A 23,710-nucleotide genomic window follows, 5' to 3' on the forward strand; every position below is an offset into this window, starting at 1 on the left:
TTCCAATTCCTCATTTTTTTAGCTCATTTACTTGTTTTATCACCCTAAATATCAACACTTGCTCATTCCTTTTCTTTAACTTACTTTCAGAGAAGCATTTGTCAGACCAGTGAAAAAGACCAGCATCTCATCAAAATATCAAATTAAGGATGCATGTGTAACTACATTTTAGCTGGGATCTGTTACCAGCAAAAGAGATATGATAAAATGTATCTTTTCAAACTTTGGACTTCAGGGTTTGGAAAAAATGAATAACACAAGTGAACAATAAATAGTTCACTTCTAATGAACTAGAATTTCTTCTAATACAGAAGAAATGAATGAGTTCAGCTTTTCCTTTAAATGGCATTAATAATTCATAACATTTCCACATGGAAGTATCATTTAACTTGTTAAAGGTATTTACACCTATTTGCAATTCATTTTTGTCTCAGGAATGCATAGCCCTCTTGCAAGGGGTTTCTACAGGAGTTTATTTGATTAAAATACATTCCAAAGTTGGGCATTTAACAGCTCACTGTCACAAAAGAAGAAAAAGGTTTTCTGACCCCACTCTCACCTTTCTCAGAGTGCTCAGTGTCAGACCTCCTGAACAGCAGCAACAAAAAACCAAGCAGAGAGTTTTCTGCTGTTTTAGTGAGCTACATGATTTTTGTGAAGAACATGAAAGATGGACAGTAACAGGCATAGACAGATGCAGAACAGAGAAGCAAGAGCTCATGAGTTCAGAGAACAGGAGACTAACTTCTCTTTTGGAAGAATTAAAACACATGCACACTATCAGCAACCACCAGTGCTTATTCCTTTTCAAGACCAAACTGCTTGGATTGACCTTGAATTACTGCATTTTTATGCCTTCTCTATTAGAGAAATCCTTCTCCTCCACTACCTTCGGCTGTTCCAATATTTTAAACCTCAACAACATTTTAAAATCTACTTTTCTTATTGATAATTAAGCAAAATCATCTGATTGCCTAAATCCCTCATTTTTCAGCTGCTGTTTGACATCCTCAAATAATGTTAATGTATTAGAATGCTCTATTAGTACAGAGCACTCATATCAGTTATAGATTTTCTGCAGTTTGTGTCACCAAACACTGTAAATAATCCTGAGCTGTCACATCACAACTAGCATCCTCAATGGAAAGCTGTGCGTAGTTCTTGCTCATCCCAAATAAGAGGCCAGATCTACTTGGCCTCTTATGTAGGACTAGTAGCTATTATATAACCATAATAATCATTGCAGAATGAAAGATGGCCACCATCCCCAAGTTTCAAACTCAAATCCTAACATATCTTATTTTTTTAAGAACAGCCCTTTCTCAGGCATCCATCTAGCTAGCATTTCAAACAGTAGAACCCACAGCAGAAAAATTCAGTGCAGTAGCAGTGCTGCTGCAGTCACAGTAACAAAAGGATACAGGCAAGAGATAGTTTAGAGGGAGAGGTAGGACACTACTGCCAGCATTATTCATATACATATAGCTCTATGCATAACACTTGTTTTTAAGAATCATTCTTGATTCAATTACTTAAATACTCAAAAGCCTCACTTAAATGAGTAATGGTCATAATTTTAACCATCAATGGTAAAAAGACTCAAGAATCAATGATAAAAATGCCATCCAAAGCTTCTATGAGGTGCAAGACTACCAACACATATCCAGAATGAGCTAGTCCTTTGATACTTAACACTAAAATACATTGCTTCTGTTATTTGTAGTTTAATATTAATTGTTAGTAATGGATATGCAGTGCCAAACACTTGAGTGGCACTTTCTAACTTCAAAAATGGTGCAAGATTAACTAAACCAATGCAACTATGTATTGTCAGTGCTCACCTTCATTCATTCCTACAAAAATTACAAGTTTGAATTACATATTACATACTGTGAAATGCTCCACTGTCTGCAAGGTAAACTAAAGATACCTGTCTCATACATACCATGAAATAGGCAAGCAGAATGGCATACAGAAGGAATCCATTCAATTTTCCTGTCTCAGTCAGCTTAACATCATAGCTCACCTTTAACGGCATATGGTCTACCAGAACCCAAGATACAGCATGGGTGAAATATACAACTTCATTAAAAAGTATCGACATCATCTTCTAGAAACTACAAAGCACTAGCAATCTTGTGTTAATCCAGAATCCAAAGCCAAGAAAAAGAAATTTCAAAGCACCTTCTACTTCTGCATCTCTTACAGTGATAGCTATAGAATTGAATCATGCTGGTTGTGAATGGTATAGAGTTAATTTACTTCACCTAGTTGGTGTGGGGCTGTGTTTTGGATTTGTGCTGAAAACAGTGTTGATAACACAGGAATGTTTTCACTTTTGCTGAGCAGCCCTTATACAGGGCCAAGGCCCTTTCTGCTTCTCAGGCCACCAGCATGTGGGCTGGAGGTGCACCAGAACCTGGGAAGGGACACAGCCAGGGCAGCTGATCCTAAATGACCAAGGATATCCCACACCATAGGACATCAAACTCAGTATATAAAAGTCAGGGAAGAAGAAGAAAGGTGGGATGTTCAGAGTGACAGCATTTATCTTCCCAAGTAACAGCTACAGCTAATGGAGCCCTGCATTCCTGGGGATGCCTGAACACCTGCCCATGGGAAGTGGTGAATGAATTCCTTGTTCTGCTTCGCTTGCATGCACATTTCTGCTTTACCTATTAAACTGTCTTTATGTCAACCCACAAGTTTTTTCACTTTTACCCTCCTGATTCTCTCCCCTATCCCATAAGGGAGGAGAATGAGCAAGTGGCTGCATGAGGGTGAGCTGCTGGCTGGGGGTTTTATTTTCTTTCACAGTAAAAGAAAAAGACTAAAATGTGTACTTTGAGATGGAAAAAGACAGTTGTAACCTAAGCAGCCTTACAAAATTCTACGTCTTCCAGACTAATTTTCAGGTATACCTGAGGTGGTATGCTTGTCATTTTGATCTTATAATAATTAACTAATCCCAGCTGACAAGCTTAATGCTACTGAGGTGTTTGCTGTGCTAATGCATACTAAAAGCATTACTCTTTTGTCAGTAATATATATAATGTGTTACTGTAAGGTTAAAAAAATATGAGGGAGTCAAATCAGTAATTCCATTATAATCTTGAGAATTGAGACAGGAAGTTCCTACTTTTTCTCTTACTAAAATAAAAGAAAATATAAATTAAAATGAGCTTATATTCTTAAGTATTTTTTCTTGACCTCAACAAGAGATCATTGTGCTGGTGCCAGCTCCAGTAAATGTCATGCAGTTGATTATCAGGATGACAGTTGTATACACAGAACACTGCACAAGTTGACAGAGAATTTTAGTGAGCAACAAGTCAAACCAGACTGTCACCTTTCCTCTTAATCCTGCAGATAAAAATATCTATTACTAAATACACTCAGACAGAGTAGCTTTCTAATGAAATTTTGTTTACACAGCCACATGCTGTCAGTATTCCCAAACAGTTAGACTTCCAACAGAATTTGACATGAAGAGATGTATTAAAAAAGAAAAGACTACACTCCTATGAAAGTCAATACAGAACAGGGGTTCAGAAAGAGAAACACTCTTCACTGGCAACAACAGTAAAGAAGGAAGGATGAAAATATATCTCTTTTCAAACCCATGGAACCCAAAAATTCAGTTTTAGGAAACAGAAACTGGGTTCTGCATCTTAGATAGATATTACTGTGTCTATACACTGAAATACACGTGGTTTATATTTATTGATCAGCTTTCAGAGGTGTTTCAGAGGCATGCTTCTTTCCCTCTGACTGAATAGAATTTAGAGTAAGTTAACATGGACACACATCACGCACACGGACATATTGCATCTATACCACACAGTTCTTATTCAAATAATATTTAGCTAGTATTACTTCAACTACTAAAATTGAAATAATTTCGAAGTGGTTGCAAACCACTTTTCTTCTAGTTATCTTTAGCATTCTTACAATTTTGCTTCGGACATCAAGAGCAGCTGAAAGGATTAAACAGTCAAATATATTAAACTGATTAACAAAACTTACAAATGTAATAAAAATGCAATGAGATACTACATTACTGAGATGAGTCTGGAGCTTTTTTCCCCCTAAAAAGTTACATAAAACCCCCAATGTTCAAGTAGCATCATTTAGTTTATGAAATGAGGCAATTCAGAAGAATGACACAATTAGAATCATCTTTAAAACACTCTATACAGCACTATAAGTGACTCCTTGAGACTAAAACAAGATTTTTTTTGTTGTTTTTCAAGAGAAAAAAAAAAACTACTGTTTATGCAGTGAATGGTAACCCAAAAACCTGCAATCTGATCCTATTTTTAGCACAGAATCTTCTGTGACGCACAGCAGGTCCATTTTGCCGTTGGCAGTTTATTTACAGACACGAACAGGACAGGGTTGCTAGGAGAGCGTTTTGAGCTATTTATTTTTTAGCACTGTTCACAATTCCGCTGCATCTGAGGCTTGTCTCTTACAACCTTCCTAAAACCCCCTGATTTTATAAATTCCCACACATTTTACCTTTTCCCAGTCAGTTGTGCAGACAGTGAGGAAATGCCCCGGGAACACTTGATCTGAGCGTTTACAACGCGCCTTGTAACAGTTCACACAGCTCATTAAACTCATTAAAAAGCATGCAGCACCTTTCTCCCGAATGAAATTCACTGCCCTGACACATGAGCACAGGCTCCTGCACAGCACACTGGCGATGTCTGGGCAGTTCCAAGCCCAGTTCCAAACCACACAAAGCCTATGGGAACTCTCAAAGCAGAGACACGGTTTAAATCTCCCCTTCCCATGGGCATACCAACCAAATTCCCAGCTACAGCGGAACACAGTGAGTGTGACTCACTGCCACAACCTGTTCTGAGGTGTTCCAGTTTCTACCCACAGAATCAGAAAAGCTGTAATGTTTCTTTAAGAACAACAAAAGCAGCAAAAAGATGCCCACAATGCATTAGTAGTAGCTCAGTGTTTATCCTGGCTCCTGCATTTTAGGTTCTCCTCTGATGCTCTCCAACTTCTATGATAGTGACAAAGAGGCCCTTTGTTACAATTTTATGCTTTTTGCCTCTTCAATCACTTCTTAGACATCTGCAGTCTTCAGTCACAAGCCCATTTTTGTTTAATTTACATTATATGAGCCACTACAGCAGAGTTTTAAATTCTCTCTTCCTGCTCAGCTCAGACCAAAGCACTTCTAGTAGAAAAGGCACCTGTGTAATTCAGCTGCTATACAGTAGTTAATCACTACATAATATAGTCACATTTTTCAGAAGTTATAAACATATAAAGCTAGTAATGTTGCCTAATTTTCGTGTTAGTGGCAAAAAAAGACTTTTATTATACAAAGGTCAATTCCAGATATGTTTAGTTCCTTCTTTAGTCCTTCCAAATATAAGACTGCCAATAACATTAGAGAAAGGCATTCTTCCATAGCCTCATGGTGGCCTACATTTTCCCAAGAAAGCCTGAGTAAGTACCTGGGCCCTGAAGAAAAGGGATATTATAATGGAATGTCAAGTGACATACTACCAGTTCTCTTTAGAAGGGACACAGCCTCATCACTAAATCATTTCAAAGCAGCATCTTTGCCACAGAAACTAACAATGCTTAGGCAGTAGTAATCAGAATATAATGAAGCTATTTATTCTGTAGCTTCAACATCATCATGAAAATTAAATCATACCTAAGGTTTGGTTTAAATTGTTCAGGGTTTTTTTTATTATTATACCCTTACATATTAGTTACCAATTTTGTTGGCAGCATGCCCAGAAGAGACTAAATACACTATGGAAGGGAAACACAGGCTTTCAGCTGAGCCTGTTTGTAAAAATGACAGTTACCTATATTAACGTTTTCAGATCGACTGCTCCTTACTGCAGTGTAATATTTCACATGCACAAATGGACAGCTTTTGAGGTTTTAGCAAGAAAAGTGGTTCCAAACCACAACTTGTACAGCTACTGCTTGGCAAAACAGAAAGCTTTAATGATGCCTACAGATCAGATTATCCAAATTTCCAAAGAATGAAGATGAAAGATACAGCAGAAACTACAGTGGTCTTGAGGGGGATTTGGGCGCCCCACCCACACAAACACTACTATATCAGTGAAGAAAGATATAAATATTTACTATAATATGACAAAAAACTAGATTCTCATGTGATTTACAAAAGAGGAAATAAGGAAAGCCACCCTAAAAAACTGCCCTACTCCTCCAAGATATTCAATACAGTTTATCAAATACAGCATAAGATAAAAAAATAGCTGACACCATTGACTGAACACGCTCAGTTTGAAATTCCCTCCAAGTGTACCCTGCAGATTACACAGGTGTGAGCTGGAAGCACAGTATCTTTAGTCAAATTCATTTAAGAAAAACAGAAAGTAAAACCCAAAATAAAACAAAAAAAAAACACAAACCCACCAACTTGCAAGTTTTGTCAATGTGAGTAAAAATCCGTGCATGCACTTAGATAAAACATGACCTAAAATATGACAGTAGTAAAAAACTAAGAAAAAAACATGGCAAATATTAGTAAGGGTTTACCATGCAGCTAATTCTGTAGTGTGTAATTCAAAATTGGTTTTTCTACCGACATGTTACTAAGAAAAAAGAAGTCTGCCAAAACCCCATACTTTTATTATTTTAGCCCTAAATTTAGATTTAGAGGTTCAACCAGATAAAGCCACAACCAGATATCTGCATTACCAGATAAAGACAGAATGATTCACATACACCATTAAACAAGTCTAAAGATTAGATTTTTTCTAAGATTATCCAAGAACAACTGGCAATCAATATCCATCAAAAATGGAAGGGATCTTAAAAATCCAAATCAAATAATAAGGAGACTAAGAGTCTAAAGACTGACATTTGCTATTCAATTTCCTGTTTCTATAAATATAGCTCCTTTGTATAATACACATTTGATCAAAAGATTCTTTGATTCTAATTTCTATGTAATGATTTTTAATAATGGAAAACTAAGTTCATCCACATCCACACAAAATCCTATTAAGTTATTTGTACAGGCACGTGTGCTAGTGAGCAATTCTGTATGTATTCTTAGAGGACTAAAAAAAGTGCCAAAGCATATTTGCATTATTGTGTCTGTTATCACCCTCTGTTGAATTTAGATGACAAATTTCCTACAGACAACTGTTAATGCAGCAGTAATAAAAACCTAAAAATAGTAATCATATAGATTTCAAATTATATTTTAATAATATGCAAAGTCAGATCATTAAAAGAGTATGGCAACATTAGAAATCAGCAGTTATGTTCTTCGTACCCTCACAGCAAGATTTCCCAGGTGAGTAAGAAGGTATTTTGCCAGCACAGTGGGCTTGACCACTGGTACCAGTAAAATGTGTCAAGAAGAGATGTCAGTTCTTTGATGAGAGAAGATATAACAGGTTAAAACATAAGGAATTAGCTGCACGTGTTTATCCACACAGTTGCTAAAATCTGTACTGCTGGTTTTCTTCTTTGTATAGTCACAAAGGGTATACAAGAAAAGCTCTAACACAAAATTAAAGCAAAGTAAGCTGCATGGAACAGCCTTCCCAATGGATATGTTTCAGTATCACAAAACTGAATGCAAACAGAAATAGAGAAGTGCATGTACGAATGCACCTGAAGAGGTTTCCTAATTGGATGCCAGTACCTATGGTTTATCACATGTTATTTATTATTCAGTGCTTCAGAACAAGATTTTCTTCACGCTTTTCAGCCAAAATTAGATTTACCAGAAAGGGCTACTTTTAAGCAGATGTGCCACATAATTAGCAACGACAAATCCACTTACTTTTTTCTCCTTCTCATGATGTTTATCCTGAGAGTGAGAGGAAGAATCACTTAAACTTTGATCATATGACCTATTAGATCCCCGTTTGCTCTTTTTCTAAAAAGAGAAAATATATTTATGGACAGAGAAAAGGAACCATTTGAATAAATAAAAAGTATAAAGCATTTCCACTGACAAGATGCTTTACTGCTTGAGGAAAAACACTTCATTGCTTCAGTTACTGGAAAGCTGACTAATTACTGACACTAAAATTCACAAGGACTACTGAATATATACCAGGAAAAAAGCCTGTCCCTGTATCAACTTTTACACCTCCCACAAATATGCAAGATATGCTTTCCACAGAGAAATTAAATATGCCACTTTTTAAAGGTTAAAAGATGCTAGACACATTTTCAAGTTTTCATAACATAAAACAAAAAAGATGCTGCTCAAATGAGTATCACATGAAACCACAGTAATGCCCTGACACATGCTTGAAGTGCATTGTAAGGTGACTTCATGATTTATTTATTATTCAAGCGATCTGTCTGGTATATTTTCATTAAAATGGATTAAAAACCAGGATAAAGAATGCTACAGTCATGTCTGTGATTATAAGTGGCAGATGTAATTGCCTGTATTTCTGTAATGTCTGAGAACCTAGTTCAGGACTGCAAATACTTTATGCTGGGCCAGTGTTCTAAATGTTGGTTTTCTTGTAACTGAGGAAGCATTTAAAGACACTTCAGGCCACTCTTTTGTCAACCAGTTTTCAACAGAACACCCACCATCTTCAGCAGTAAATACTAGGCATCTGTATTTACCAGGCATTAACCATGATAACAAACTTAAAGAAAAATTGAAACACTTAAAACAATCTTGTCAGTTTTTACTGTTCTTACCACTGCAGCTTTGTAATGGAAAGCTAACTAATTGTATGTCAAATATAGAGTTATGTCTTTATCATAAAACTTGGGTTTTAAATAAACATACCTGTTCTCAATCACAGCAGCACTGCTACATTCAAATCAAAGGCATAACAGTGTAAAGGTTTGCCTTTGCCACTAAATAAGAGATCGTTTTCACTTTTTTGTAAATACTTAGCTCAAAAAAAAAAAAAATCTTAGCTTAGTAAGGGCCTAGAAAGCCCTGACTTGTCTTCATTATGAAGCAAATTCATCAGTATTCACAAAGGCACAAAACTAACCTCACCAAGCTAATCTTCTAGAAACTAAATTGTTGACTGACCCTGTATTTTTACCGCGCTGCAACCAAAAAGTCACACCAAGTACTCAACTTTTCAGCAGTGAAAAATAATCTGCACGTTAAACTATACTTACAAGCGTATTTGAACATAAGCCTGCACATTTTAGTATTAATAAATAACATTTTTTAAACATCAGTAAGCCCCTCAAGTCCACACACTCGTACATGTACATAGAAACAGATATCTGGAATTGTCAAACTATTAAAAAGTGAAAAGGAAAGACTCCAGAGGTCTGATCCAAAACCTTCCGCATTAACTTAGAAATGTCAATGTTTTTCTTTTCTTGTTTGTTTTTTAAAAATCAAACCTCGGGTCACTTCCTTAAGGTTGTGTTTCAGAGAACCTACAAGAAGAGAATACTCACTGGCTACACAGTGAGAGACAGAACAAAAGAGGTTGGGCAGAAGAGTAATAGAAGCAGAAAAATATGGAGTGCTTCTTTATTCTCTAGAAGTAGTATTTTCTAGTTTATTCCAAAATGGACTGAATTCCTAGAAGGCACCTAAACAAATAGCAAAAGAAAACATTCCAGGAACTCAATGAAAAAAACCCACTAAATGTGCATGCTATTTCTGGCAGAGGGGAAAAACCCACACATCTATAAAGTAACCACTTATAAAAACATTTCCAGCTAGCACTTCTGTAACTGTGATTAAAACATTGTTTTAATGAAATACAACCTACTTTTTCGAACTACATGAAAATATTATTTCTAATGCTAATGGCAACTCAGAATAAAAAATAAGTCAGTAACATTTATTTATAGAATTTAATAAATACATACCAGTTTATTAAAATGGTATTTACAGTAGCCGCAGTATTGGACGTTATCTGCACCATTGCCTTCCTCTTCACAAAGAAGTCCTGCAAACTGTGCACTAAAAATAAACCAGACAACATTCAAGGAAAGCCATTTTACACCAGTCTGTACCACAATAACACATCTGATAACATATGGTTCCTTATATCTGCAATTAGTAAGAGATTTTCACACAAATAACTTCCAGTGGCATGAGAACACACAACCAACCCTTGTAGCCCAGGGAAAAACATATATAAATCATATTTTGGCTGTTGCCTTTTGTCAGAGTCTTTAAGCCATTCACACAAGCTTACAGCTTGCACATCTACATTTACTATGCAGCTACTTGCACAAATAAATAAACAAAGCAATCTACAATGACTCTCAGCTCCAATTCAAGCAAAAAAAATATCTAAGGAAAGAACAGCTTTTAACAAAACCATACTGTAGTTCCAAAAAAGAGTTTTTTCAGAACTTGCATACATGCGTCTCTGATTCACACTGAAAATTACTGGTTTTTTTTAATCTAACTTGAACTACATAGTAAATCAAACTGTATTTACTAGTTTAAAATACTGCGGCAGGCTAATCTCTTTTTAAAAAGATCAACAATTACAAGTTGCATTCACTAGACTAATTATTACCTTATTCTAGTATAATCTTTACAAAACAATTTTGCTTTTCACCATTTGTAATGTTGATATATTTTCCTTATCAAAACCCACTTAGATATTGACAACCCAAATATTGTTACATTTTCCACAATTTTCATTCCCACATGTCAGAGTTTAGGATTTTTCCTTTTGCTTCTTTCCCTTAGGGAATCTTCTCCCATATGTTGCTAGGAGACAACAACGACTGGGTACTTAAGAGAGAAAAAAGAAGTTGCCAAACTCGGGGGAGGAGGGCACCTGGCTGCGCTTCTCTTACCTGAGGGTTTCTCTGGGAGGGGCAGAGATAGCAGAGAACGGGGCTGGGGAAAAGGGGGCTGGGGAAAAGGGGGCTGGGGCAGCTGCCAGCTCTAGAGAGCTCTCGGCACAGGGAGGGGAGAGGCTGCAGTCGCAGTGGGGAGAATTGGTCACCACTGCGGGTTTCAGCCTCCTGCTGCCTTTCTGCGGCTGCACTGGGCCTTGCTGGTACCATACCTCACCAAACAGGGAACCCCCCTTCCCATCTGGTAATGCTGAGGGAAACCACGCCACTGTGCCCCATCCCTGCCCCAAGGGAATCACTCCCTGCCCTGTTCGGGAGGCCGATGCCACTGCCCTGCCGCCCGCCCGCCTTCTCCGCCACTACTCGGTCTTTGCTACACTGCGGCCCCACAGCCCCGGCCTGCTCAGACATCCCCGCGGTTTTCTGGCACATACTGAGAGGAATAGCAGATTTGTCTTTACAAACAAGCTGTGGGTCTGCTGGTAGATGAAACCAGCACTGGGAGATAAAAGAAACAATGGGAAGGATTCCACTGATTGATGAATGAAAGAAACAATGGAGAAGAAAAACCTCTAAGTTCCATAAGAATTAAAAATTAAAAGGGAGGGTTATACATTAGAGGGGAATCTCTTGGTATCAGGCACTCGGGGAAGTCTCTCTCAAGTACCTCAGCCAATGGGGAAAGAGAGAAGGGAAATGCGGCCCTGAAATTAAGATAAACTGCGTCCTCCAAAAATTTGAAAGATCCCAGTGCAATGCTCCATGGCCTCTCCCTTTATTCGAATAAAGTAAAAGGACTCTTCTGTCTCCTTTTTGGACATAAACCTCTGGTGTTTGTGGATTAATTTTCCTAATGATCTCATCTACCACTCCACGAATGTGCCCGTCCCTGCCGCTCCAGCTCGCTGCCCCCGAGGGTCCCGCTGGAGCACCAGGACCGACTGTCCCAAGGAGTTTGTAAAGCAAAGCCTCTCTCGCATCCCCTCCCCTCTGGGCCAAGCCGCCATTACCGCGCCACGCTCCCCGAGCTGAGCACAGCGCCCCAGGCAGGAGCCAGCAGCGCCCCTGCCGGCCGGGCCCGGAACTGCATCCACGGGGAAATGGCCTTGAGTGAGGCGGGACCGAGCGCCTGCCGGGGCGCTGGTTTGTGCTTTTGTTTGTTGTTGCTGCCACTGTTTTTGTTTGTTTGTTATACACACACAGACTACTAATGAACTGTTTTTTCTTTTCTCATATCCTTGCCTGAAAGACCCTTAATTCCAAAGTTATAATAATTCGGAAGGAGGAGGTCAATACTCTCCATTCTAAGGGAGGCTCCTGCCTTCCCTGGCAGACACCTGTCTTTCAAACCAAGACACCATAGTAATGCAATGTTACAGTCAAAATATACACGGGAGTATTTAAATTAAAGAAGATTATATAATGTCGTTAATTTTTACAGATTTTTTAAAATACGTTCTTGGAAAACCCAGAAATACTAAATATATGCACATCTACATCTGATACCAACTAGAAAAAAATAATTAAGAGGATGTCTTTAAGCAAAGATGTATTGTTTCTAAGCTTCTCATACAAAAAAAACCATGCACTCAAGCTCATTTTTCATTAGACAATCATTCTGATAAGCTCAATTTAAAACACCTTGTCCTGGATTTCTGGTAGTCTTCATGTTTTTCTTCCATTTTTTTTAATATTACAGAAACCTCTAATTATCTCCAGCCATACTACTACTCTCCAGCTAGATATCATTTTGTAGTATAGACCATGTTTTTGAACCAAAACATTCTAAAAAGTAGCAAGATAGCTGTTTTAATATTCAACTTAAAGTCTTATGCTCTTCACAGCATTCAGGGTTTTGGAATAAAGTAAGAAGATGAAAAGGACTCTTGTATGTACCCAAGTGTTTGAAAGGAAAGAGACCTTTTCATACAAGTGCTTGGATGTACACATTTTCTCACATCTCTAAGTAATCCCTTTACGTGGTATGCATGCTTTGAGGAATACAATCCATTTTCATCATAAAAAGAAACTTGACATTGATCACATCCAATGAAAACTCAGATGCTTATGAAAGAATAAAACCTGCAAAGCAGTCAAGCAATTGCAATTTAAAAAAAAAAAATGAAGAGTTGCCAAGATTATCAGCAGCAAAACAATGGAATTAAACCCTTCAAGATCTCCACAAAACATACAAATTATCACTTGGGTACACTGAAGAAAATACATTTTACTGGTCATGAAGCAGCATACTGGGGCAGTCACAAAACAGGTAAACCCACAGATTATATGGCTAGACAGCCTAGATAAATCTGCCCACTACTGTAAAATAACTCCTGTTGAAATTGAAGAAACAAATAATGCCTGCAAATTTTGGAGTGGAACTCTTTTTGCTTCCTTTTACCTGTTGCATGTGGTTTAATCTAATTATCCAGCCTCTTTTAGAAGTCCATAAAGTGAAACAAACATCTCCTGAATGCAAGGAAAACTAAATATCTTAAGTGGAATTAATTAGATGGTGGAGGACACAGCTTTTTTTCCTCCAGCAGTAACACATGAAATCTGAATAGTTCATGATGATCAGTACCATTTGGATAAAACCAGTGAAGTGAGTTACTCCCCAATGTTTGGAAATGCATACTGGAAAGGGTGAGTCTAGTGCCTTTTTACATACAGCTCAGTCATTTTCCCACTGATTTACCAAAAGCAAACATCAAATCAGTTAGCAGGCAATGCTAAAAAACAATGTCCTCATACTCCCATATCCTATTAAACCTCATCTAAGAAAAATAAGCTAAGACCAAGAAAAAACTCCAAACTCCCCCACACTTATTCCCAGGAGCACACACCATTTAATACCACCCAAGGGAGTATTATCAGACTGTTTCTGCAGCTCACAGCAAAATCTATGCTGCCACTGCCATATTGTTAGTAAACACTATTATAAAAACAAACCACTTTGCTGTATTTCTTTACTCAAAAGATGCTCTAAATAAGGAGCTCATTCATTACACTGTGTGAATTGATTCTTTCTGAACATCAGAGATATTAAATAATAAAATATACTTACCATGTTACGTGAAAAGCTTGTCGACATCCATGTTTATTACATGTCATACAAGCACCAGTGGCTGCTTTACTTTCTCTGCCTTGTTCATCACAAATATAGCATGTCTATCAAAGAGAAAATACTTAATTTGATAAGAAGTATACAAACAAATTCTGTGTTAAGGAGATCCTAGGCTGAGAACTACTGGATTTTGCAGCTAACCTGGTTTAAGAACTTCTTTATGAAAGTCTAATCATGCTTGTTAGCAAAAGGAGATCACCTGTAGACTCTTGGGATTTGTGTAACACTTCACCAACGTTAAGGCAGTACAATTACTAATTTGCTTACATTCCATACCATTGTCAACCAGCCAAAGTGTTAAACAGCCAAGGGTTAGTAGCATTAGGCTTCCCAACTGTCCTTGCTTTCAAGTTTGCATTTATGTCCTTATAAGTCTCAATCATTTTCATATTCATTTAATATAACCTGTATTTGTGGAATTCAGAAACATCAGACTGAGTGCCTAATGGTATAATATGCCATAGGGTGTGTATATACATATATATATCTACACAATTACAAAAAGCCTGCAAACTTGAAATTTTATTTGTACATTTGGTGCAAAGAATTTTCCAAGTGTCATAGCATGTTTCAATATTCATATGATGCTTAGCTCCTTTTAATTAAATTGGAGTTTAACCAAACTCTGCATTGTTTGGATGACTACTTCAGTATGACTTGGACAGCCCTATAAACATCTTGTAAATTAATCCATCAAGAACCTTCTGTAAAAAAGCTTGAATGAGTATACCAAACACATTCCAACCTCCCAAACAAGCTATTTAGTACCTGGAAATCTTTTCATGGCATTTCTAAATTTATGTCTTTTACTGGGGTGCCATGGCAATTATTAATCTTTTCAAAAACATTCTCAGTAAAACAGAAGGAAGAAATTTTAAATATCCAAAATATCCAAATTCTTCCTCACTATTCTTTTTCTTTTTTTAAACAAGTGGCTGATAAATATGGATACATACTGTACGGAAGCTTACTACTATAAAAGTATCACTACAACCTCTCAACTGCATTCCAGGGAGAAACATCAAGCAAAACTAAATCTCTTTTCACTTTTTCCTGTCCTAATTACTGAAAGAGCATTTACAGAGATTCTATATTATATCACACTCATGTGAAAAATTTAACAATTTTAGAAGAGATTCTTAATGAAAGTATCACCCAGTACTGAGGTGGATTAAATGTTTGTTTTTATATAAGAGAACTTTACTGAGTATTAAACATTAAGAACACTCCTACCTCTGTAGAAACCTCATTATAAGATCCTTAATGAGAAAAGAGAAACTTCTTTATGCCAAAAAATAAAATTGTCTCTATTTTAATTGACTAATAATTTTATCACAACCTCCTTTCAGTGAGGTAGAGAATGAGTAGAATAATAAATGCAAACAACATCAATCATGGGTAGCAGAAAACATAGTGGAAAAAAACGGACCAGGAGACCACTGAAATTTTTTTAAAAAATTATATAATGCAAAACCAGTCTTAAACAGGAAAATGAGTGAAATTCTGAGATCAGAACAGCCTGTTACAGAGGTTTTAAGAACAACATTTAACAGGAGGTGTCAGCTAACTAAAGCATTTTTGTTAATAAGCAAGACTTGAAGGTAGGAGAGTTATTCTTGTACAGTTTCCACACTACTTTAAAAGCTAATATATCCTAAAATCATACCCTATAACCTAACATTTAAAAGATCAGAAAGGGGATAATCCTTCTTAATTCTTTGCCTTGCTTCTTTTGTACCTCAAGGTGGTGAACACTGATAATTCAGTTGTTTGACAGGGTCTGAGACCGGCTGCTTTTTAGCTTTCCATACCATGACCTGACACATTTAGATTTTAGGAATGAACAAGGTCATGATCTATCAACCTCATCTGAGTCACTATATGAAGTGTAAGTAACTTCAAAGTACGGTACCTCTATAAAGAGAGAGTTCAATAAACCCCATAAAACTCAATCTCCAATTACTTTCTGGTTTTTTCAGAGTTTTGTTTCAAGTTCTTACAGTTTTTTCCTTATTGAAGAAAAGCAATACAAGCATTCCACTTAGTAGAGAGGCAGAGTCCCATCTTTCAGTATTTACCCTACAGGTAGGGTCTCTGTTTTGGGACCTCTTGGAGCAATTTACAGTAAAATGACTAAAAAATTACTACAAGGTACATTATTGACAAGTTGAAATGCAACATGGTGGACTGACTACTCATTTTAAGAAGCTCAAAGAACTTTCCTGCAATAGTCATGAGGAGCATTAAACCTGTTTGCTAGTATTCCATATGAAACAGGGACAAAGAAGGTTCCAACAGACAGTAAGTTCTCTACAGCTGAGCTTCTCATATTTGTACCTTCTCTTAGACACACAATCAATCCCAGAAGCCTGAAAACCTTTGCCTTTCTTTCACAAATGAAGACTTGCATGTGTTTGGAAATCCATACAAATGCTACACCTCTGAAGCCTCTGAAATGTGGAAGTTTAAAACTGTGTCCTACCACCTACAGCTGCACTCTTCTTCAAAGCTCCTAAGGGAAGAGAGTACTCTCCCAAATTCACTGGAAAGAAGCAAAAGCTTTTGATTCAGCAAGGAAATTTTACTCAGAAACAGAATATCTTACTTCCTTTAAAGGCAAAATATATATTTTGCACAGCTGTCTTTATGTCACTGTCAAAGATTTCCCCTCAAAGATGCAAAAAGCAAACCTTCTTTGCAAAAGCAAACAGAAGGGAAGATGAGACAAAAAAAATTATGATGCAAAAAGTGATTTCAGAAATAGTTTACTCTAACAGCTACCCAATGGCATTCTCTGAGTACAAAATCAAACCTAGGAATTGTACAGAAATTTCTCATTGTTGCAGCAAGTACTGAAAGAAAAGTTTGCCAGCTGCATTCACTACAAGGCAAATGAAGAAACTCCAAATGCACTTATCTTTAAATCACTTCTTAAAAGACATTACTAAAAGCAGTAATTATATAAAATTATCACATAGTTTCAAATGAACCTAAAAGAGACAAAAGAAGCTGACATAAAATAAATATATGTTATCCATGCATAACCATCCAATGAATAAGAAACATCTAGTTCTGAAAAGAAGAGCAACTAATAGCCCACTTCTTTTTTGGCAGCAACAATGTAAGAAGAACTTTCCTAATAGCTAACTCACTAATCAAATCATTCAGTGGATTCATTCTGTAATGTGATGGTTTTTATCCCTGAAACAGGCAAACTTCAGGGAAATAGCAGCCAAATATCTCTATATGGACAAGCCCCATGCTCTGGTATCTACAGCATTTCTTCTTGCATTTAAGATTACTGTACTTAGTAATACTGCATATTATAATATATTTATATAATATAAATATATTTGCACAGTATTATAATTATATTATAATATAATTATAATACTGTGCAAACAAGTGCACAGGGAAAATTCCAAACATTAAATTAAGTACTAAGTCCTGGCAAAACTTCAAAAATATTTACTTTAAAGACTACAGTATAATTTCTCCCTCATGGTAATTTTCTTTGGCCTCTATTTTCCCCCAATTCTATATGCTAGTGTTCTATGTATATCCAGCCATGCACAGAGAATTATTCAGAACTTCACAGGAAATAATATCTTACTTAAAATCTCCTATTCCAACCTGAGCTGACAAACAGAATTAAATTATCGCTAAGCCTCTCTAAGAAAAGAAACAACTGCAGTCGTTTTTCCCTAATTACATGTTTACATTTGTTCTCAATGTACAACAAATGTTTCAAGAACTGTTTGTCATACCTATTTCTCAAAAAAACAGCTTTTCTTTCCATTTTTACACAAATTAATAAAGTCAGAGTCAAATGCTTTACAAAATTTCTGATCTAAAAAAAGTATCATTTAAATAAACACAATTTATCTTGAATAGCAATAGGAGTAGAAGGTGAAATTACTGCAAGCTACATGAAAAGGGAACTGATAGTTTTACTGATTTGGGGGGATATTGCTCAAGAACAGCCTACTTGGGAAGCAATGGCAGTTTAACCACAGCAGTGCTAAACTCAGCAGCAGCTACAGACTTAGCCAGAGTTGGGAGTTCCCTGCCAGCCAACACTTCTCTAAATTCAGTACTGACACAACTGGACTGCTGCTGCCTCTGCAGTTTGACTGCTTTCAGAAGGTTTGCTGCAGCAACTGCAGTATAACCATTTCTTGGATTCCCCTGACACCCACAGCTGCTATCTCCCTGACCCACAAGGACCAAATAATGACAGTGAAATCTGAGTTCTGTAAAAACAGAGAACAAAAATAATATAAATTGCAGGCTAGGGGTGTGACCCCAAACTTTGGCATTTCTGACACTGATCTCATTGTACTTCATAATAAACCGTAGTGGCCTGATGAAAAGTAGTTTTAGGCTGACTGCTAGCATGGAAAATAGACCTCAGTCAGAACACCTGCCCAGAGCACAGAGAACTAAGAGCTGGACAACACCAGGAACTCTCTCTACATTAACTGTATGGTGCTAGTAACTATCTAGCACTAGTGAGAAAGAAAAACACACTAAGTACCAACAATGAAAACTAGAATTTTAGTAGCAAACACAACTGCATCATCACACATTTAGAACAAGAACTGTTTGAGAAAGAAGAAACTTAAGTTATGATGAAAAGGAATTAATAAAGACTAAAGAGAGAGACAAACAATGGATTTTGTCAACAAGTAATAGTAAAAGATGCAGAGTACATTTTTTGAAGTTACAAGGATTTACTCATCCAATATCCAATTACCATTAATGGAAGTGGTGCAAGATAAAACAAAATTCAAAGTGTTCCATGAAATTTCTGAAGGACATTAAGGGAGAAACACCACCAATTTAAAAAAAATCATGACTGACTGTTATTCAAGGAAAAAGAAAACAGATGTTCTGTTTCCTCAGAATTGAGGAGAGAGAGGAAATAAACTCATCAGTTATAGGAAATCTTTAGTGCTTTGTGCCCAAGCAGAAACATTTTATTAGCTCTGTACTGAATCTTGTTGTTGCATGTTCTTGTAAATGCAGAGGAAAGCAAAGAGTGAGATGCCAATAGAGATGCTCAAACAGTAATGAGAAAGCTGAAGAAAAACTTAGACTTTGACTCCTGGTATTTCAGCTACACTGGTAAATCAGATGGACAAAACGCATTGACAGCAACTGGAGAAAGTGAACAGAAAAGGAAAAGACCAGAAAAAGAATGAAAAAAGGAAAAAGGCTAGAAACATTGAGGGGGAGCCCATAAATCAAAGATGGAAACTTGGAAAGGGGATGGGGGGCGTGTGAGAAGTCACAGAGGCAACGTGAACAAGGACTGCTCTCCCTGTAGGAAGAACACAAGAGGAGATGTATGCCTTTTTCTTCTTTCTCTTTTTTATAACACAGTCTATTCCTACTTTATTCCACTGTCCACAAACTACCATAAAATGAAGTAAAAAATAAAAAGAAACTAGAGGTTAAAAGAACAACACAAGAAAAATATGTAACACAACTAATTAGAAAGTCAGACAGTTTGCATCTGCAGAAGGGAACATAGAAAACCCAATGTAGTTAAGTGAGGAGAAAGTAACACAAGTGAAATAAGAAAAATGTAACCATCAATAAAGACCACTAACAACCTACTGGTTTATTGCTCTGCCTTTCTGGGCTTTTTTTAATTTGAAGTTTCACCACACTTTATAAAACATTCCATCTCACTGACAATTACTTACAAGAATTCTCCTATAAGCAAATAATGCTACTAAAGTGAATGTTGTTTGCAAAGGCAAAAGTCTGCAAGGATTTGCATTAATATATTAGAATAGCTCTCTGTCCTAAAAGAAATGTTTATAAACATATTTATGTTAATATCAACACTTAAAACACTAGGACTTTGTGGTACTTAATAATAAAATCTCATATAAGCTGCAATAGTATTTTTACCTATAGAAAATATTTCAGATTCCTTTCAAAATAAACTGTTATTCAAAGATCATGGCATTTTCAATTAACAAAACAGTCCCTAATCTAAAGATTAATAAGACATGGCAGATAACCTTACGGCTTAATTTAATAATACAGTTTTCTTAATTCTTCGATTTATCATAAAGACATTGCAGAAAACTTATAGCATTACTGCAGACATTTAGGAATTTTATATGAAGTGCATTCTAAGAAGCATAGTTTAATATTATAAAATCTCAGAAGTTTTAAAATAAATACATTAAATGTAAAAAGACATAGAATTATACCTTATTGTAACGATCATGAGGAACAGACTGCAACACGATAGGCTCCATCGTAGAAACATTTGCAAACTGCACCTCGGGAATGTACAGAGCACAAACCACATGAGCCCAACCTACAAAAAGTTATAATTGTATTTAATGTTTTCTAGAAGCTTAAAGGAAATTTCAATGTAGTACAATTACAGTATAAAGAACCTTTTACAACACTTTTTTTTCCACAAACTACTTTAACTGTTTAGAATATTAAGGACATAAATTACACTTAAGTCATGTTTACATTTCATTTCTGTTATCCAAAGTTTAGATGATCAGTAATACATTTTTTAATGTAGTCAGAGAGAATTTATATATGTAATACTCCATGAAATTCAAATACTAATGATTTATACAAACAGTGACACACAAACAGAAAAATTATTATCTTGTTTAATTTCTTGGATCGATACAGTCATTGCACAAAAACTACTACTCCAAGTGCTGCAAAAAGGAAGCAGCATCTGACCAAACCAATATTCTTACAAGCATGGCATCATAGAAGACTTCTGTGTATAATTTTTATTTTAAAAACATCATTCTGATTTGAATAGACTCCTGTTTCTTTCTGTAGATAGAAACTGCAACACATATGCACACCCTCACATCCCCTCTACTCTATCTCTTGCTTTTCCATTTATAAAGTTGTGGCCAACTTGTTTTTTCACAGGAATACAAATACCTATATCCAGTCATATTCTAATTTATTACACTGGGATCAGTAAATAGTTACTTACCATACTGTGCTTTAACAACGTTTTAAGAAAGCCAGCATTCTGAATTGTCTGGCATTTGGTTGGATGGAGGTGGGGGTAAATTCCAAGTCAGAAACAAACCTACGAATTGGAAGCCTTATTTCAACAGAGATCCTGGGAGCTATTGGTTTGTTTCAGAGGAGAACCATATGCCATAACTGTAGATTTGCTGCTACACAGTTAATCCAACATACTGCTATAGTGACATGAATAATAGAATTATTACAAGTATCATCATCTCATCCAGAAGTGAATTTGGTGCAGCTAATCACCTGGTATAAATTCTCTTCTTCCCCACGAGGAAAACTAAAGTCTCTTGTCACAAGACCTTCAGTAAACTTTAAAAATAATTCTGCTTTCCTCCTACCCAGGCTTACTTGTATGCAACCATTAAGGACGTAAAATGACAGACTTAAATAATTAGATAATCTAGCAGGCTATTAGATTAGGCAAACAAAGTAAATTATCATTGTGCAAACACATGCTATAATAAAAATAAAAACAACAACAATAATAAACCCCCCCAAAAAACAGAAAAAAATTTAAACACAAACCCCACCATTTACTGTCTCACTGCAAACTTTTCAGAGCTTTCATCTTGGATATTCTCTTTTCAGCTACTCTACAGAATCGAAAAGGTCTTAATTTCTTCACCAAACTGTACTGACTCTTAAACTGAGCCAAACACAAAGCTGTGCTTGCTCACAGTGTATTGTTGAGACTCAGGAATGGCATTTAGAAGAAAAAGCACATATGCAATTCCAGATACTTTTCTTAAAGCACCAATCTTCTCCAGCTTCTGCCAAGGGATCTGGTGTTTCCCCTCTCCATTTACTAAACTGTAGTTACAATTTCCATGAAAAATGCAAAGTGCACACACACACAACAGTTACAGTAACACCACACATATCCTTCTAGGGTTTCAACTGCTACTAAATACAATATCTGTGCTGCTCCCCAACTTTATTCCAAACAGTCTTTAGAATTATTCTGTACAGAAAAGGCATGAGACTAATAAAAGTGTAGAGTAAAAAGAAGTATAAACAGACAACTTGAGCTGCTTTTAAAACCACTTCCAACAAACCATTTTAAAATTATCATTAACAGACAGACTAAGGGAAAAAAAAACTATAAAAACCACAACCTTTTTTGTTCACTTGTCTACTTGAAATATCTTCAGGGAAAGTGTTTATAAGGGCTTTTCTAAGAATTGCAAACTGCCTTAAGCCAGAATCATCTTACTAAAGACAAATAAATGTTAGTATGGTGTTAATGATGAATATTTATCTTTAAATGTTCTCTCAAAAAATTAACTCAAATAGAAACACCATTTATCTAATAAAGCCATTAAACCAATAAAAAAGTGACACTGAAATTTTGAAAAAAAATAAACCTTCTTCAGTTGGCTACACATAATCAGATGGCAAAAGCTTTTACCTCACACACAATTAAGTCTGTACTCTAGTTACAGTTACATATAACGGAAACTTATTATGTAAATATACAAAATAGCCCAGAGACATTAGGGGGGGAAATCACTTACTAAAGTGAACTGAAATTTAGGAAGGTAACGAATTTTTACTATAAGGAACCAGTTTCAGTACTAACTTTAATGGAATAGTGCTCCACCACTACACCACTATCCAAAAAAAGAAAAACCACCAAAACACTACAATACATTCCTATTTACAAATAGGAAGTACACATCCAAAACAGCTGTGGTCAGTAACAGGCTTTTAACTTTCATGAGACCAAACCCAGGATCTACATAATGAAACAAATGAAGCACCACAGCACTAAAACACTTTTTGAGCATATGTTAACAAGTGCCCACAGAATTGAGGACAAGAGACATCTTCCATTGGTTTCCATCTGGCACCTTCAGATGCCAGATTATCTGGCCTTGTTGGAAAATCACAATAATATAATAAATCACAATAATGTCCAACAAAAATTTAACCAAAGGGGTGGTTGCAGCACCCTTATGTTACCAGCCTCAAATGCCTACACCAAAAAAAAGCCTAACTCCAGCACCAGCATCCACTTGGATTCAAGACATCCTGTACACAAGTTCTTAAATATTCTTTTGTCCAAAGTTTAACTGGTGAAGAAATACAGAATTGTGAGAGAGCAACACTCAGCTGACCTGGAAGTGTCAAGGAGAGTTCCCTTTAGGAAGAGTAAGGAAGATACTTTTCCATAATAAATGTGGTTAAGAACTGGTTGTCTAAAGGTCCTGTGCAATCTCCTCAGAGAACTCAAGGTCTGTAGACTCCTCCACTAAACTTTTATACTTAAGGGAGGTCAAGAAGATTCCATTTTGCCATATAAGAACCATACAGTAGGAGGAAAGCAGAAAAAAAGCAAACAAGAACCATTTTCCCAAGCATCAAGAGAGTAGCCACTATAGCTACAAAGCAGAAGGAGAGAAGCACGGACACGTCTAGCCCACACGGGAGAGATGTCCTTGGTCCCACTGATGACAGAACCAGCTACTAACCTACAAACGGTCTTACCTGTCATGTTTTGTTCAACTGAGAGCGTTTCTGACTACATAACACAGTGCAAAAACACCTTCCTGATCCTCTGCTGACATTTCCTTCTCTTTTAGACAACTACTCAGGCTGAGCACAGGGCTCAGAGCTCCAGCAGAATAAAGGACCTATTGCCACGTTCCAAGTTGAATGCTTTTGTCTACTGTTTTCTACTGGATGATAACTGCTTTCTTTGTCTGCAGGGACAAAGAAACATTCTAAAGACACCCATCCAAA

General features: G+C 36.4%; 1 protein-coding gene across 7 annotated transcripts in view; it reads right to left on the reverse strand.

Annotated features, from left to right (window-relative positions):
- The window catches only part of MLLT10 (MLLT10 histone lysine methyltransferase DOT1L cofactor), a 128,492-nt gene that overhangs the window by 73,073 nt on the left and 31,709 nt on the right, over positions 1–23,710 (reverse strand). For 6 of the 7 annotated variants that reach the window (XM_074535107.1, XM_074535112.1, XM_026795796.2 and 3 more), the window contains 4 exons: positions 20,155–20,264; positions 13,865–13,968; positions 9,847–9,940; positions 7,814–7,909 (listed from right to left, as the gene is read on the reverse strand). In XM_074535107.1, the coding sequence (XP_074391208.1) occupies positions 7,814–7,909; positions 9,847–9,940; positions 13,865–13,968; positions 20,155–20,264 (404 nt within the window). The remainder of the gene's footprint in view (positions 1–7,813; positions 7,910–9,846; positions 9,941–13,864; positions 13,969–20,154; positions 20,265–23,710) is intronic. The other variant, XM_074535099.1, reaches the window with a different exon arrangement.

Source organism: Zonotrichia albicollis, chromosome 1 (assembly GCF_047830755.1).
Source record: "Zonotrichia albicollis isolate bZonAlb1 chromosome 1, bZonAlb1.hap1, whole genome shotgun sequence".
In the NCBI taxonomy this organism is placed as follows: Eukaryota; Metazoa; Chordata; class Aves; order Passeriformes; family Passerellidae; genus Zonotrichia; species Zonotrichia albicollis.